Here is a 15705-nt window from a genome sequence, read left to right as displayed (position 1 = left end):
CATGACCTAGATATTAGAGCTTAGCAGACACCCATAAACAAAAAATAAGACCCAAAACTATAGACTAATGTTGGTTATTAATAAAGATATAAAAATCTTATATTTTAAAAAAAGATTTTATTTATTTGACAGAGAGGGAGAGAGAGAGTACAAGCAGGGGAGCAGCAGAGGGAGAGGGAGAGGGAGAAACATACTCCCCACTGAGCAGGGAGCCTGATGTGGGGCTTGATCCCAGGACCCTGGGATCATGACCTGAGATGAAGGCAGATGCTTAACTGGCTGAGCTACCCAGGCACCCCAAAGATGTGAAAATCTTAAATAAAATTAATATTAGAGTGGCTAATTTAACAGCATTAAAGAATAATCGATCATGACTGGACAGTGTGTTTGTCCTGGGGATTGAACTGATTGATGCATTATATTGATCAGACAAAAGAGAGAACCGCCATATCACCATAGATGCTCTGTAGGCAATCTACAAAACCTAAACCCTCCTGCTCACAATCTCATACCAAACTAGGAAAAGAAGGGGAGTTCTTTTTTTTTTTTTTTAAGATTTTACTTATGTATTTGAGAAGGAGAGAGAGAGCATGAGTGGGAGGAGGAGCAGAGGGAGAGGGAGAAGCAGACTCCACGATGAGCACAGAGCTCGATGTGGGGCTCGATGTCATGACCCTGAGATCATGACCTGAGCCGAAAACAACAGCTTGATGCTTAACCAACTGAGCCACCCAGGCGGCTGGAGAAGGGGAATTCTCTTTTTCTTTTTCTTTTTTTTAAAAAAAGATTTTATTTATTTATTCATGAGAGACAGAGAGGTAGAGGCAGAGGGAGAAGCAGGCTCCCCAAGGAGGAGGGAGCCCCATGCGAGACTCAACCCAGGACCCTGGGATCATTACTCAAGCCAAAGGCAGGCACTTAACTGACTGAGGCACCCAGGTGCCCCAGAAGGGGACTTGTTAAACAAGAGAAAGATTATCTTTTACAAACCAATATCAGACAGTGAACTCAATGGGGAAATAATGGGGGATTCCTATTAAAACTAGAAATGAATAAAAGATATGCACTATTGTGACTAATAAAGTTGTTAAAATGAGACCAACTAATGCTGTCTGGAGAGTGCAGCTGGCATTTTCCTGCCTGTTTGTAGATTTTTTAATCAATACAATCTTTTGGAGAAACAATTAGGTGGTCTGTTTCACATACCATAAAAATATTCATTACCCTCTGACCCAGACATTTGCTTCTCAGTAATTCTCCTGAGGAAATGTGGTATGTTGACAGAGATATGAACAGGTATTCATTATAGCATTATTCAGAAGAATCAGAAATGGCAACAATTGAAATGTCCCACAATGGGGAAATAGTTAAGACTATTATGGGGTATCCCTGCAGTGGAGTATAATGAGTCATTAGAAATGTTTAAGGCTTTTGATGCAATAAAAATGCTCTTGTATCAAATTAGAATGATACAGATTGCATTTAAAGATTTCCTTGCCGTGTGTAAAAATCTCCTTTGTTTCTTGGTGGTAATGGAATGATACAGATTGCATTTAAAGATTTCCTCGCTGTGTGTAAAAATCTCCTTTGTTTCTTGGTGGTAGGGTTAGAAGTAATTTTTTTTTTTGGTTAAATTCCTCTCCAACACTCCTTTTCCCTCCTTCCCCCAAGCTGGACTCAGCAAGTGGAACTTGAGGCAAGCTAGCTGTTTCTCAGATCCTGAGAGTCCCAGCAGCATGGGGTGCCAGAGCTGGGAGGGCCCTATGTCTTCCTGTCCCTTTTATTTTACACATTCCATGCTAAAACCAAGGCCACCCCCTCAGTGATGGAGCAGAACTGACACTTGGTCCCGGAATGTTTTTACTCCCCGAGAGGGTCATTGATTCAAAAAACACAGTGAGTGCTGGAGGTGACGTTAAAGACAAGTGTCTATTTTTTGGAGTCTGCTCCTCACTAGCGGTTTACTAGAGTTGAAATTGGAAATGATGTGAGCACTGAGTGGCTGGGGAGGGAGAGCAGAAACAGGGCTATTTTGATGGAAGACTGGAGTAAGGACGTTGGTTTGGCACTTCAGAATTCTTTCTAAGCCTCTGACACTACCTTTGCAGTCTTGGTGAAGATCATGAAACTGCTCTCAGCCTTTCTTAAAAAATAAAATTTAAAAAAAGGTATAAAATTAAATGCATTAAACTAAGGTTACTTTCAAGTCTATTAAAACATGGGGATCAGTACTTGACAAGGAGAGACATGTCTAAGAATTTCTTTATTAACAATAATTGGACCTCACTGCCAGATCATTTTAATTGCAAAGAATTAAACAGAGACATTTGCGATTGCCTATAGAATGGGGCCGCATCCCATGTACTCTTCATTTGGTGGTTGGAATGATGATATATTGTTTTGGTTTTTTTCCTTCACTGGGATATCTTCTTCACTAACACCTGGAATTCTTCGAAACTAACTTCTCCATCTCCATTCTTGTCCAGTTCTTGAAAGAGGTCATCTAGGGTGCTGGGACCCTGGTTTTAGATGAGAAGGATGGGAAAGGGGAGAGGAGAGAAAAATGAATCAGTTACCGCTATCCATTTTCTGAAATTAGAGATGCTGGGTCTGTGTTCCAACAAGGCTGCTGAGGTTTCGGTTACGTGCTGCTCCATGTCACCGAACTGGATACCTGGTTTTTCCTATATCACACATTTATCTTTTTTTAAAAAAAAGATTTCATTTATTTCAAGAGAGAAAGAGAGAGTGTGTGTGCATGGGCAAGCAGGGGGAGGGGCAGAGAGAGAGAGAATCTGAAGCAGACCCTCTGCTGAGCACAGAGTCCTACACGGGGCTGGATCCCAGGACCCTGAGATCATGACCTGAGCTGAAATCAAGAGTCAGATGCTCAACCGACTGAGCCACTCAGGTGCCCCACACATTTATCATTTTAATATCAATAACATGTGTTTTAATATACAGTTGACCCTTGAACAATGCAGGGATTACAGGCACCAACCCCTCACACAGTCGAAAATATGAGGGTAACTTTTGCCTCCCCCCAAACGTAATGACTAAGAGCCTACTGTTGACCAGAAGCCTTCCTGATGACATAGAAAGCTGATCAACACAGATTTTGTACGTTATATGTATTAAATACTGTATCTTACAATCAAGTAAGCTAGAGAAAAGTGTTATTATGGAATTCATAAGGAAGAAAAAATACATTTATAGTACTGTAAAAAAAATCCACGTGTAAGAGGACCCATGCAGTTCAAACCCATGTTGTAGAAGGGTCAACAGTAATTGGTTTTCTGTGTCATCTTAAGTATTTTTCTTTATGCCTCTAAAAACATTCTTTTGAGAAGGAATCTGAAGGCTTCACTGGACTGCCGAGGAGCCCATGGCCCGCAAACAGTTGAGGATTCGTGCCCCAAGGTTTTCCTGGGAGCTGGTCTATGTAACCTGAGGCAGCACGGTGCCATGGGCTTCCTCTAGCCTGTGCACTGCTCCCAACTACCCTAGAGGAGGGGATCCCCTTTACAGAGGAGGGAACTGTGCTCCGGGACAGCTGCTAACTGGCTCCAGGGCCCACAGCTGGTAAACAGGGGCTGGAGGTGTAAACATTGACTCTAGAGCTCAAGGCCTTAACTAGGATCAACCCCAGTTTTTCCTAAGACCCCGGGTTGCGGCCCACCTCTACACGCTGCACATGACTGGGTCGGTGGTTCTCACACCTGGTGCACAGCAGAGTCACCAGGTGGGCTTGCTGACCTTAGGAAATACAGACTGACAGGTCCCACTCCCAGAGTTTCTGATACACTAGGCCTGGGAATCTGTACTTCTAACAGGACCCCAGGTGGTGTTGATGCTGCTGGTCCAGGACCAATCACACCTGGAGAATCACTGCTTGAGATGTTGTGAGAGATCATGTTAAGCTTGACTCCCTTTTGACTAGTGCTACTCCTGTAGTGTCTTTTTTATTTTTTTTTAAAGATTTTATTTATTTATTTGACAGAGAGACAGCCAGCGAGAGAGGGAACACAAGTAGGGGGAGTGGGAGAGGAAGAAGCAGGCTCACAGCAGAGGAGCCCGATGTGGGGCTCGATCCCATAACACTGGGATCACACCCTGAGCCGAAGGCAGACGCTTAACTGCTGTGCCACCCAGGCGCTCCCAGTCTTACCTTTTAAAACAACTTGTTTGAGTAGACTGCCTAGGCTTTCCTGTCAGATTATTTCTTTTTCTTTTTCTTTTTTTTCTTAATTATTATTATTCCTTCCTATTATTATTTTTCTTCCTTTTGGAAAAATTTCAGAATGTTTTTTAGAATTTAATCTTTCTCAGGAAACTGTCTTAATTTTTAATTAAAAAGTCTCTTTTTCTGGGGCACCTGGCTGGCTCATTTGGTACTGCACGCAACTCTCGATCTCAGGGTGGTGAGTTCAAGTCCCACATTGGGCATAGGGCTTACTTAAAAGTAAGTGAATAAAATAAAAATCAGGAAAGTTTGTTTGTTTGTTTTTAAGTCTCCTTTTCTGCTAGTGCCTTTAACCTGTTTTTAAAAGTTATTTTGTATTTTAACTATAGGCAAATGAGGAGAGATTGGATTATAAGGTTATTGAATTTGGCCACTTTTTAGTACTAACACCAGAAACGTCAACAACTACGACCAGAAACCTCCTCCCACGTTATACTGGTAAAAGCGACATTTCTGGTTAAAATTTGGTTAGCAAATGTTTCTTCTGAAGTTACAGCTAAATAGTGACCAAGGCGGATGAAACAGTCGCATGGTCGTTTCCATTTTGCAGATGGCTTTTAGTTGCGAAGGAGAGAAAAGTGTATTGGAGCAAAGGAGGATCAGCCCGCCTCTCTCTCCTATTATTGCCTCAAGATGCACTTTGATTTGGACATCTCTGGGACGGTTTTGAGGAGAAACTGTGTGGCTCAAGAGATTTAATCCCTTCCTGGAAGTTGTTTAGAAATGTATGGCTGCCTCATTAACACAGATTTAGGTGCTTAATACAAATTAACACAAATTTAAATGCTTTTGAAATATTAATGGACGTCGCCAGATGGCAATTTGTCAGCGGAAAGTGGGTTTTCTCTATGGTCTTCTTGACAGACCCTACCTATAATGGTGAAGCCCGTCCAAAGCCAACTAATATTATTTTGCACACCTCTTTGTTTTCCTTAAAGCCTGTCCTGGGGGTGCTGAGTCCAGGCCGAAGGCCTTAGCGTGTTGGCTTGGTGACCACCCAGGAAGACTTGGGTCTTCCAGGCCTAGCTTCATTGAAAGTGCACTCATTGCTTCCTTTTCCTCTGGCTGGTCGTGGGGAGTTCTGTGCCCAGGCTATGGGGCATAGAAGGCTTGGCCCCTGCTTTCTAAGTGCTTGCCATCTGAGATGTGGCCTGCCACCAGGGAAGAAAACACACGTTCAAGGGCCCTTAGTCAAGGGATGCCCGCGCCTTGGCCGCTGTGTGCTCTGCCCCAGACAGTGCCCCGCATTCAGTACTGCATCCCTCCACCTCTCCTGCGTCCTCTCTTCTCTGCTCCCCTCCCCTCCCTCCTCACCCCCTGAGGCCTCGTTCCGGGCTCCGTGGTGGTGGCGCACTCACTTTCAGTAAACTGGGGAATTCCGTCTGAATCAATAGCTTCAGCTCCTCCTTCGACAGCTGGTCTGGATCACCTTCTTTGGCTGCGTATTTTTCAAACATGTTCTTGAGTTCTTCAGGAGACTTTTTTACGCTCATTGTGGTGGCCTGTAAATTGGGAAAGAAATGAACTCACCAAAAAGTGGAGTTTTATACTGATGATTGCCGCCACTGTAGTGCCTAATACTAATCATCTTAGTATGTTAAATGTCTGTTTTTAGAGTCCATCTGTGAGGAGGCAGTCCCTGGAGCCAAACCCTTTTATTAGAAATTGCGACATTCTCTACTTTTTATGCACCTGGTCTGTGCTCCGTAGGCTGTGGTCTCGAAGAAAGCTGACCACAGCTTTTAGCTTCAAAATTACTGGTAATATCTTTAGATGGCACAAACCCACTTTTTCTCCTGACCATTATCTTTCACACCATTCTGGAAGGAAGCAGAAGGAGTACCAGGTAGTATGAAAATTACACTTACCTGGTTGCCCAGCAGCAAGGCAGCTAGAAGAACCGAGTAGGAGTGTAAAGAGTTGAGCAGGATCCTGACTTTTATAGTCTTCACAGACACACCACCCTGATTATGAAATTTTCCTTTTGTTTGCCATTTAAGGGTAATTATTAATGGTTTTTGAAACCCAAGCTTAAGACTGCACGAACCTCATAATTAAGGGCAAGAGCCAATAAATGGCCACCTCTACAGTTGCTTAATGGTTCAGAGTCCCAAGAGTAAACTTGGATTTTTTTTTTCCCCTTACATTGTATTTTCCCTCCAATGTGACATTATGATATTTGCTCACTCTTCACATTTCAGAAAGCTTAACTGTGGAGGGTTGGATATTTTTTAGTTTAGTTCGTATTTAGGCTTGAAACAATAACTTTCTTCACATCCAGAAAAAAGAAATGCTATAATGGATGGTTCATACTCTATAGTTTAAGAAATTGCAATATGGCCCTTGAAGTCCCTCTAATGTTTCGTATAGATTAGGTGCTTAAATATTCAAATAACTAAATGAATGAATGAATGCACAGAAGTATCACTGAAAAGCATGCTTAGGAAGTGGGGAGAAGATACACAATAATTTGTGCTTTTATTTAGCAAAGCAAGATTACCAAGTAGCATGGTAATTTTTCAACTTTTTCATTATTTGTTTTTCCCATACCTTTTTGTTTCTCGTTACCCCTTTCCTTACCACATATATGTATATATGAATTTTTTTTTATTGAAATAGAGTTGACACAATTTTATATTCGTTTCAGGTGTACAACTTTGTTTCTCCCCAAATATATTTTGTTGATCATTCTAAAAACTTGTGAAAACACTTGACTTACTTTTATTCAGTTGGAAATACTTCAAACTTGTGGACCTGCCAGGATTTAAAGCTGGAGACTAAATTTATTTCTATTGAAAGAGTTCCATGAAAGAACAACGACATTTCCAGAGGACATTAATCTAATACTGATTGTAACTCACAATAAAGTTTTCCAGATTGACTTTAAGAGCTCTTATCAGCTTTTAAATACTTGCAGGCTTCCACGCTTGTATAATTTTCTCTGACCCTTCATTATGTCGTGTATAAATTGAGCGTTATACTATTGGACTGTATTTTTTCTGACGCTTTTCAGTTCTAAACTTCTAGAGCCTTATTTACCTCGGAGAACAAATGTGAAATCTTAATAGTTTCTTAAAAACTTCCCACCAGTCCTGAGCATTTATCATTCCATGTGCCTTCACTGTCCTTGTATATGTTATTCTTGCTTTTATTACATATTCTTGGACTTTGGTATTCACCAGTATTGAATATATATGAGCTCACCTCTTGGAGTAAAGATAAGGATTCTGGGTTTAGTTGTAAGATTTTATGCAAAAAGATTCTGATTTTGGCAATGCATTTTCATCAAGATTTTAGAGAATTTGGTGTTTTTATGTTTATGCTCTGTTTTACTTGGGAGGAAGTCGGCTTTTGTTGAACAATCATAGCAAAAAATATCTTTTCCTTCCAACGCCCTTTTAAAAGATTTCCAGTCTACAGAAAAGTTGCAGTAGTCGGTGAATACCAACCTACCTTTTGCCCACATTCATTTAAGAATCAGTTGCAGACTGATTTTCCCCCGAAATACCTTAGCATCTTCTCTCCTAAGGACAAGGACATTCTTCTATACAACCACAATGCCATTATCACAGGCCAAATTCAAATCTCTCCAAATGTGGAAATAGTATCTTAAGTCATCTGTTCTCTCAAATTACCACCTGTGAGCTAAACTCAACCTGGCACTTGTTATATTTTTTGAGTCTATATTGAAGAAATGGTTTCAATAACTGTATAATGTTTAACTATAATTTTAATAACTGTATTATAGGACAGATATATGTTACGTCTTTAAGGCTTCACATCTACAGTTTCAAGGGAGAACCTGTGACTAAAAGAGGTCCAGTGCTGGGACACCTGGCTGGCTCAGTCTGTAGAGCAAGCAACTTTTCATCTCAGGGTTGTAAGTTCGAGCCCCCTGTTGGGTGTAGAGATTACTTAAAAATAAAATCTTAAAAAAAATAAATAAAAGAGGTCCAATGCTATTTGTTCTCAGAACTTACGCTTGTAGTAAACACTAACAGAACTTGAAAAATGACCCGTGGGTTTTAAATTTTCACTTGCTCACCTCTTCCAGGCACATCTCATCTCTTTTGTTTCTCTTAACCTAGGGGCTCCAGTGTGAGGATAAACCTGCAGTGGGAAACATGAAATCCACCAATAGATATTCTCATGAAACATTAACTAAAAATATATGGAGACGGGCGATAAACACAGGGTGTGTTCAAAAGAGTGCATTTTGAAACTAGAGAAGGGGGAAAATGACAGGCACAAGATTGGTAATGGAAAAATGGAGAGGCAAAGGTTATTTATCACTCACCATTCAATTGCTTGATCTTTGGACAGACTTAAGTTTTTCTAAGGGAAGCCAACAGTAACTTATTTGCAAAGCTCTGGTACCACAGGTGTCCATAGCTGTGTTATTCGATTCGAAGTCCACAGCGGGCAGTGCCTCGGAAAGCACCTTTGGAAGGGGGTCAGCGTCAGGCCCTGCAAAACAAAATGGGCAGGTAGTGCTACCCTGGGTTTGTGTTGTCTTTGATCCTGAGGTTTAGAAAAGAGCCTGACCACTAAGGCACAGCTGTCCCTAAATGCTGTGTGACATCTTCCCCTTGCCTGCCTACTCTGTGCCCTACCACTGACTTCACCTTCTTCTCATGGAGGGCTGGCTCTTCCCGTGGCTGAGTGCTGCCCTTGGCCACAGCACCCTCTGTGGAGCAGGTACTGCTGTTATCTCCAGTCTACAGAGACGTTCAAGGAGCAGCTCAAGGTCACAGCTCTGGGCAGTGCTAGAGCTGGGATTCTGGTCCAGGCCCAGGCTGCACCCTCAGCCACCATGCTGCCTCCCTCTCTCAGGAGGAGGGCTTCTGTGAGGAGAGCTGCTCAACGTTAGTGTGAGGCCCAGAGGTAGGACTTAAGTGTTACGTTCACAGCTGAAGGTATAAGAATGTTCTTTTTCTGATGGAAGTAATGCAGGCTTTCTTTTACTGGGAAAATGAGTTGAAAAGACTAGAAAATATATAGGTATTTATGGGAGTGCTTAGTGCCTTCACCAGTGTGGATGCCGTCATCCTGCTGCTGGTGATGAGGTAGGCAGGGAAATAACAGTTCTGTATCGGGTGAGATGCTCAGCGGTGCCCATGCCTCAGAGCTGGGCACTGTTCCTCCCCTCCCCAATGCTGAAACGATCCACCTGGAGCTCGGGACAATCCGCAGCATCTCAAAGACCCCTCCATTGCTCTTTGGCCGCCCACCAGTCCCTTAGTCTGCTCTATCCGTTTCTGATAAAAATCCGGGGAGATTTAATTATAGAGTACTTGATTGGAACCTGACATTGTGTTGAACTCTGGTGGAGACAGAGAAAAAGATCCAGTCCTTGTGCTTGATGAGCCCACCCTTGAGCCAATGAGAGGAGGCACGTAAAGGAAATGATGGAGGGGGTTAAGGTTGTGTACAGTGAAGGGCTATATTACTTTCCTCTGGCTTCTGTAACAAATGATCGCAAACTTAGTGGCTTAAAACAGCACAATTTTTTTTTTCATACAGTCCTGGAACTCAAGAGTATAAAGTGGGTAGGCAGGGCTGCCATTCCTTCTGGAAGCTCTAGGGGAGAATCTGTTTCTTTGCCTTTTCCAGCTTCTAGCATCTTCCAGTCGCTCTCTCTTTTCTCTCTGACCACCACTTTGTCACCTGTCTCCTTCTTTCATTTGGACTCTCCTGCCTCCGTCTTATAAAGACCCTGTGGTTAAAGGGACACCTGGGTGACTCAGTTAGTTAAGCGTCAGACTCTTGATTTCAGCTCAGGTCATGATCTCAGGGTTGTGAGATTGAGCCCCTCATCGGGCTTTGTGCTCAGTGTGGAGTCTGTTTGAGATTCTCTCTCTTCCTCTCCCTCCATCCCTTCCCATGCTCACTCATGCACTCTCTTTCTCTGTCAAATAAATAAATCTTAAAAAAAAAAAATTAAAGACCCTGTGGTTACATTGGGCCCACCCAGCTAACCCAAGACAGCCTTCCCAACTCAACAGCCTTAATTTACTCAGGTCCACAAAGTCTCTTTTGCCATGTAAGGTAACCTATTCATAGGTTCCAAGGACTAGGGCATGAACCTCTTTGTGGGGGTTATTCAGCCTACCACAAGGACTAATTCAAAATGAATTCACAGCGTATAGGTGATTTATTTGGTAGGGTGAGCATAACAGCATGGTGTTAATTTGGGCCAGTAAGGAGAACGAGAGGGTGCCCCGAAAACATGGGCCTACGTGGAATGGTGGGGAGAAGGCATTTTAGGAAAAGTAGTGAAGAGGCAATATACATGTAGAGGGGTTGTGGGGAGGGGAGCAGAGGAGCCATTAGCAATGGACCTCTCTGGCCAAGGTGGAAACCATAGGTTAGAACACGTGAGGCGAGCATAGCCAGACTGGGTTCCCAAATGAGGTGGAACCCGAGCGCCACATGAGGAAAAGTGTCGATTCGCTCTGCAGTGATGGAGGCTACTGGAGCTAGCGTGTGACACAGAATGAGTTCATACTTTATGAGCATCAGCTGGGTCATACTTTGTGCACAACTTGAATATGACTCATCAAGAATATAAATCAGAAGCAGGCTTGAAAAAAAATGAGCAGAAAAAACTAATGGACAGGAGGAAAGGAATGGGTTGGGGAAATCCTTGTAAAGAATACTTGAGGAATATACTAGAAAGTCTGAGAAAAATCACTGTGTGTTGCCTAAGAGACTGGAAACAGCCTGCTGGGGGGTGGGAAGCTCTTTCAGTGTCCCCAGATGAAATGTCCAATGGCGAGGGATAGGAGGGAAGCTGACCTACCTCATGCACTGGAATTTCATCTTTGATAAGAGAACCTAACTTCTCTAGACTTTGTTGTTAAGGCATGTGGGACGCATGAACCCAGTCTTGAACCCATTACACTTTTATCGTGGGCTGCAGAAACTTCAGTAAAGGTTAATTAGTGCTGTATTTATCCTTCTGTGATACTTCTGCATCTAAAGCTTAATCACCACCAGCATTCGTTACTTATTGACCCTTTTTTATTTTTCTTATGCTATATGGCTGGCTCCGTTCCAAGAAAGGACAGATCTGTAGTGGGAATCAAACGACAGGCAGTATTTAGGCAAAATCAGAGCAGGCCAAGACAATCCTTTTGCAATGGAAGAGGCATTTTTCCTCCTAGATGCAAATCTAGGGTATTTTGGAAATGTCAGGATTAAAACTAAAGCGTATTTGAGGGTTTTTAAATTTTTTTAAAAAAGATTTTATTTATTTATTTATTTGAGAGAGAGAATAAGCACAGGTGGGGAGGGGTAGAGGGAGAGAGAAAGGGAGAAGCAGGCCCCCCACTGAGTAGGAAGCCCACCTTGGGGCTTGATCCCAGGACCCTGGGATCATGACCTGAGCCGAAAGCAGATGCTTAACCCACTGAGCCACCCAGGAGCCCTGAGAGTTTTATTTTTTTAACTACCCCAGTAATGATAAAGGATATGTTTTGAAACTGATGTCTCTCAGGCATTTTGTGGAAGGAATACCAGGCACAAAGATGTTTTCCTTAATTTTGCTGCTGAATCATGTTGCTTATAACCCGAGAGGCAGTCGGTCATACTGCCAACTTCAGAGGTCATGGGAGGGACCTGTAATTGAAGGCAGCTGGTTGGGCCCGACTTGGCCAGAAATGAACTGTGTTGGGGCGCCTGGGTGGCACAGCGGTTAAGCATCTGCCTTCGGCTCAGGGCGTGATCCTGGCGTTATGGGATCGAGCCCCACATCAGGCTCCTCCGCTATGAGCCTGCTTCTTCCTCTCCCACTCCCCCTGCTTGTGTTCCCTCTCTCACTGGCTGTCTCTANGTCATGGGAGGGACCTGTAATTGAAGGCAGCTGGTTGGGCCCGACTTGGCCAGAAATGAACTGTGTTCTCTACCTTCCCCAACCTTCCCCTTCCAGTGTGTTTGTATTCCACCAGCTTGTGCCCGGCCTGGGGGTCCTTTGCCTGAGGGTCTGATAAGCATCTTCGGATGAGGCCTCCTCAGCCAGACCAGAGAGAACAACAACTCTCCCGCTCATTCTCGCTCTGCTTTTCGCCTTTCACTGATGTTCGGGACACTGTTCCGTGTTGGAAAGCTACTTCCCTCCTCTTCCCCATCTTTTCTGACGTTTTCTTTGCCTTCTCCACTGGTTTCTGTGCTAACACGTTTTTTTTTTTTTTAAAGATTTTATTTATTTATTCGACAGAGATAGAGCCAGCGAGAGAGGGTACACAAGCAGGGGGAGTGGGAGAGGAAGAAGCAGGCTCATAGCAGAGGAGCCTGATGTGGGGCTCGATCATAACGCCGGGATCACGCCCTGAGCCGAAGGCAGACGCCCAACCGCTGTGCCACCCAGGCGCCCCTGTGCTAACACGTTTTAATCAGAGGATCACTGTGGCTGCTATTCCTTGGGATTTCTTTCTGTGTTATCATTTCAGGAGAAGGTTATAGTTATTGCTTCTGGAAACAGCAGGGATAATGTGAACTAATACCCTAGTGGAAGGTCAAAATAATATATTTCACTGTTTGGGCTTTAAATTTGTATTTTCATTAAAATAATACTATGCACAAAGTTTACAAAGCCAACATGTTCCAAAAGGCCTGTAATGAAAATATTTAGTAATCTTCACACCCCCTCTGCCACCCTCAATCTTCCAGCTGTTTCTCCTGATATTTACCTCCATGTTTTATTGTTTTTATGTATGTATGTAAACCCTACCCCCAACATGGGGCTCAAACTCATGGCCCCAAGATCAAGAGTCACATGTTCTACTGACTGAGCCGGGCAGGTGCCCCCTACCTCCATGTTTTTAAGTAATATTCTCATATTGCTCTCTCAGAGATTTCCAGATTTCCATTTATGTTGGAGGAATATTTAACGCCCTCAGGCCACCCCTGTGCCCACTGCTTTTTTATTTTGAAAATATGTTCTGGTCTTGTGTTTGCCAAGTTCATCTCAAGTAAGCAGTAAGGCACGTTTCCTGTCCTCAGGTGGGTCATTTGAGTTGTCTTAGTGGTTCATAGCAGAACATTTCTTGAAGACCAAGCAAGCCAGTAAGTGCACAAACTACGTTCAGAGACTCTTCCTGGGCAGAAGAACCCAACACAGGAAGTAAGTGTGGATTAAACAATCACAGAACACTTCTGAGAAACCAGGGGGAGTTTATCACTGTGCTCTTCCTACATGGTTCAGGTTGTCTTAAACATAAGCGAAGATTGAGGCTGTGGTGCGTAGTGCAGTCTTATCTGCCCTTTCCTAGAAAATGCATAAGGGGCTGGGCATTTTGTAAGCAGCTCAGCTTTGAGAACTGGAAGCTAATGCCCTCTCTCACCTCACTCCAGTAATACTTAATCTAGCCATAATTAGCCAACCAAAGAAGATAGGAAAGAGATGCCAAGGCAAAGAGCACTTCAGACCTGTGCGCTCCATCCAACAAGGGGAGTAATCAAGTTTTTTCTCCACCCCTTCTCTTCGTGATTCTTAGAGTGTCCTTGGATCACAGGGTTCAAATGGCTTGGAAAGTTCTGGAGTGCTGATAAGATCATACAAGTTCTGGGAAAATTTTGACCTCAGGAAGTTCTAGTTGTCCAGGCTTCCTATAGATAATACGTGGCAGTTAAGATATGGGGGACAAAACTGAATGACAGGTTTTATAAGAGGGAAACCTGAGCAGTTCCATTAGAACAGGTTAACTTGCCCAACTATAGTCTAACAGCTTAAAAAAACAACAGATGAAATGGAACCATGAGATCTGGGAAAACAGAGAAATGACTTATGAGAATGAGCATTTCATAAAAATCATGTATTTCTGAATTTCTGTGAAGTAATCATAAAGATAAATCTGAAATTGTTTGGTCTGAGTTCATTCCTTCCTTCCTTCATACATTCATTCATTGTGTACCTGGGCCTGTTCCATAGTTACGAGAGGCTGGGAATGCCATGTAAGGAAAAACGGCACTGGCCCAGCTCTCAAGGATGTACAGTCTGACACACAAAGCACTCTACAGACATGAACTGAGGGAGGCACTGTGGGAGGGGTGCAGAGATAGGGGTTCCTGACTAGGCTATGGCGCCTGGGAATATTAGCTCCCTGTAGGAGTTCATATTGGATAGTTGAGCTAAGCTCTCAAGGTTGGAGCTGGTTTAATTTCAGAAAGGAAGATAGGGGAATGGGAAATGTTCTGGGCAGAGGAAACAGCACATGCAAAGTCCCCATGGTGGGAGGAAAGCACTGGAGGAACAGAAGGAAGGCCACACTGACCAGAACTCAAGGGACGGTCCGGGATGTTAAGGCTGGAGGACTAGGCTGGGCGGATACCATGCAGTAAAGAATTTCAAGCTGGGGAAATACAGCTACTTCGCCTACACTGTGCAGGGTAGACTGGGGCCATGTGAACTCGGGGCAGCCGTTTGGTAAGCTCTGGCTGTAGCCCGGGTGAGGGGCTGTGGTTTGGGTGGTGGTTGGAGCTGTGGATGGATGCCGGAAGTCTGGAGGGGGTTATAATAGGACTGGACACATTGGACATGAGGGATGAAGAAGAGGGAGAGATCCAGGGTGGCCCTTAAGTTTACGACATACAGAATGTGCTAGAATGGATGACATTACCCCCCTTTTTGTTTAAAGGACTCCTTCTAAGGTTTTCTACAAAAAAAATATCTTTGGTGTACTTTCCCACAAGGCTTGGCAGATTTGCTTATGGAGAATCTTTAGGGAATGAAGTGGGCAGTGGGGGAGGGATGTGAATAGCAAAGTGAGAGGTCCCAGAAGTCCAGAACTTGAAGTGTGAACATTGCCTGGAACTGACAGCTTGAGTAATGACAGGAGGAAGGTCATAAAGAAGCTCCTGATAAATTTTTTACAAGTGATTTGAATGAAAGATGAGAAGGCGAGACGAAAAGGAAGCATACCTTGAGGGGTGTGTAAAGCATGGCTGTATTTGAATAAGAAAATTGGAAGGAACGATCAGGTTTTACTGTTTAGGGAACATCCTTACCCCATGATCATGACTCTAAAAAGCTTGGGGGTGCCTGGTGCCTGGGTGGCTCAGTCTTCTGGGTGTCTATCTTGGCTTGGGTCATGATCCCAGGGTCCTGGGATTGAGCCCCGCATCAGGCTCTCTGCTCCTCGGGGAGGCTGTTTCTCCCTCTCCCTCTGCCTGCTGCTCCCCCTGCTTGTGCGCGTGCTCTTTCTCTCCATCCAATCAATAAATAAAATCTTAAAATAAAGATAAAAGTAAAGCTTGAAATGTGGGAAATGACATTCGTATAAGATGGCAAAACCAGACTTGTTTTGTTTTCTAAGGTGATTGATATGCCTGAACACAACCCCGGCAATTTGGGAGGAACGATGAGGCTGGGAATCCGAAGAACTGTTTTCAAAACAGAAAATTCAATATTAAGTAAGTTTCTCTGATCACTGGTTTTACGACACCGGGTGTGGTCGGCATGG

The 15705-nt window shown here is 43.6% G+C and overlaps 2 protein-coding genes across 4 annotated transcripts in view; one reads left to right on the top strand and one right to left on the bottom strand.

Moving 5' to 3' along the window:
* The window catches only part of CTPS2 (CTP synthase 2), a 97413-nt gene that overhangs the window by 46083 nt on the left and 35625 nt on the right, over positions 1 to 15705 (top strand). For all 3 annotated transcript variants that reach the window (XR_004622355.1, XM_011226114.3, XM_019800614.2), the window contains one exon: positions 15559 to 15655. Coding sequence is in view for 2 of the 3 variants with exons in the window: in XM_011226114.3 (XP_011224416.1) it covers positions 15559 to 15655 (97 nt within the window). In the remaining variant the exon portion in view is untranslated. The remainder of the gene's footprint in view (positions 1 to 15558; positions 15656 to 15705) is intronic.
* S100G (S100 calcium binding protein G) lies at positions 2415 to 6142 on the bottom strand. Its single transcript, XM_002920143.4, has 3 exons — positions 6112 to 6142; positions 5602 to 5745; positions 2415 to 2519 (listed from the first exon to the last, which is right to left on the bottom strand). The coding sequence occupies exons 2-3, from the start codon at positions 5734 to 5736 to the stop codon at positions 2415 to 2417; spliced, it is 240 nt and encodes a 79-aa protein (XP_002920189.1). The 5' UTR covers positions 5737 to 5745; positions 6112 to 6142.

This window comes from Ailuropoda melanoleuca, chromosome X (genome assembly GCF_002007445.2).
Source record: "Ailuropoda melanoleuca isolate Jingjing chromosome X, ASM200744v2, whole genome shotgun sequence".
Lineage (NCBI taxonomy): Eukaryota > Metazoa > Chordata > Mammalia > Carnivora > Ursidae > Ailuropoda > Ailuropoda melanoleuca.
Note: the sequence above shows the minus strand (reverse complement) of the source record. Positions and strands in the feature narration are given on the sequence as shown.

What these genes read in the sequence shown, in the direction of transcription:
- S100G (XM_002920143.4), bottom strand. Translation starts at nt 5,736, where the DNA reads ATGAGCGTAAAAAAGTCTCCTGAAGAACTCAAGAACATGTTTGAAAAA. An exon ending in AATTCCCCAGTTTACTGAAA is followed by an intron (nt 2,520 to 5,601) that starts GTGAGTGCGCCA and finishes ATCTAAAACCAG; the next exon opens with GGTCCCAGCACCCTAGATGA.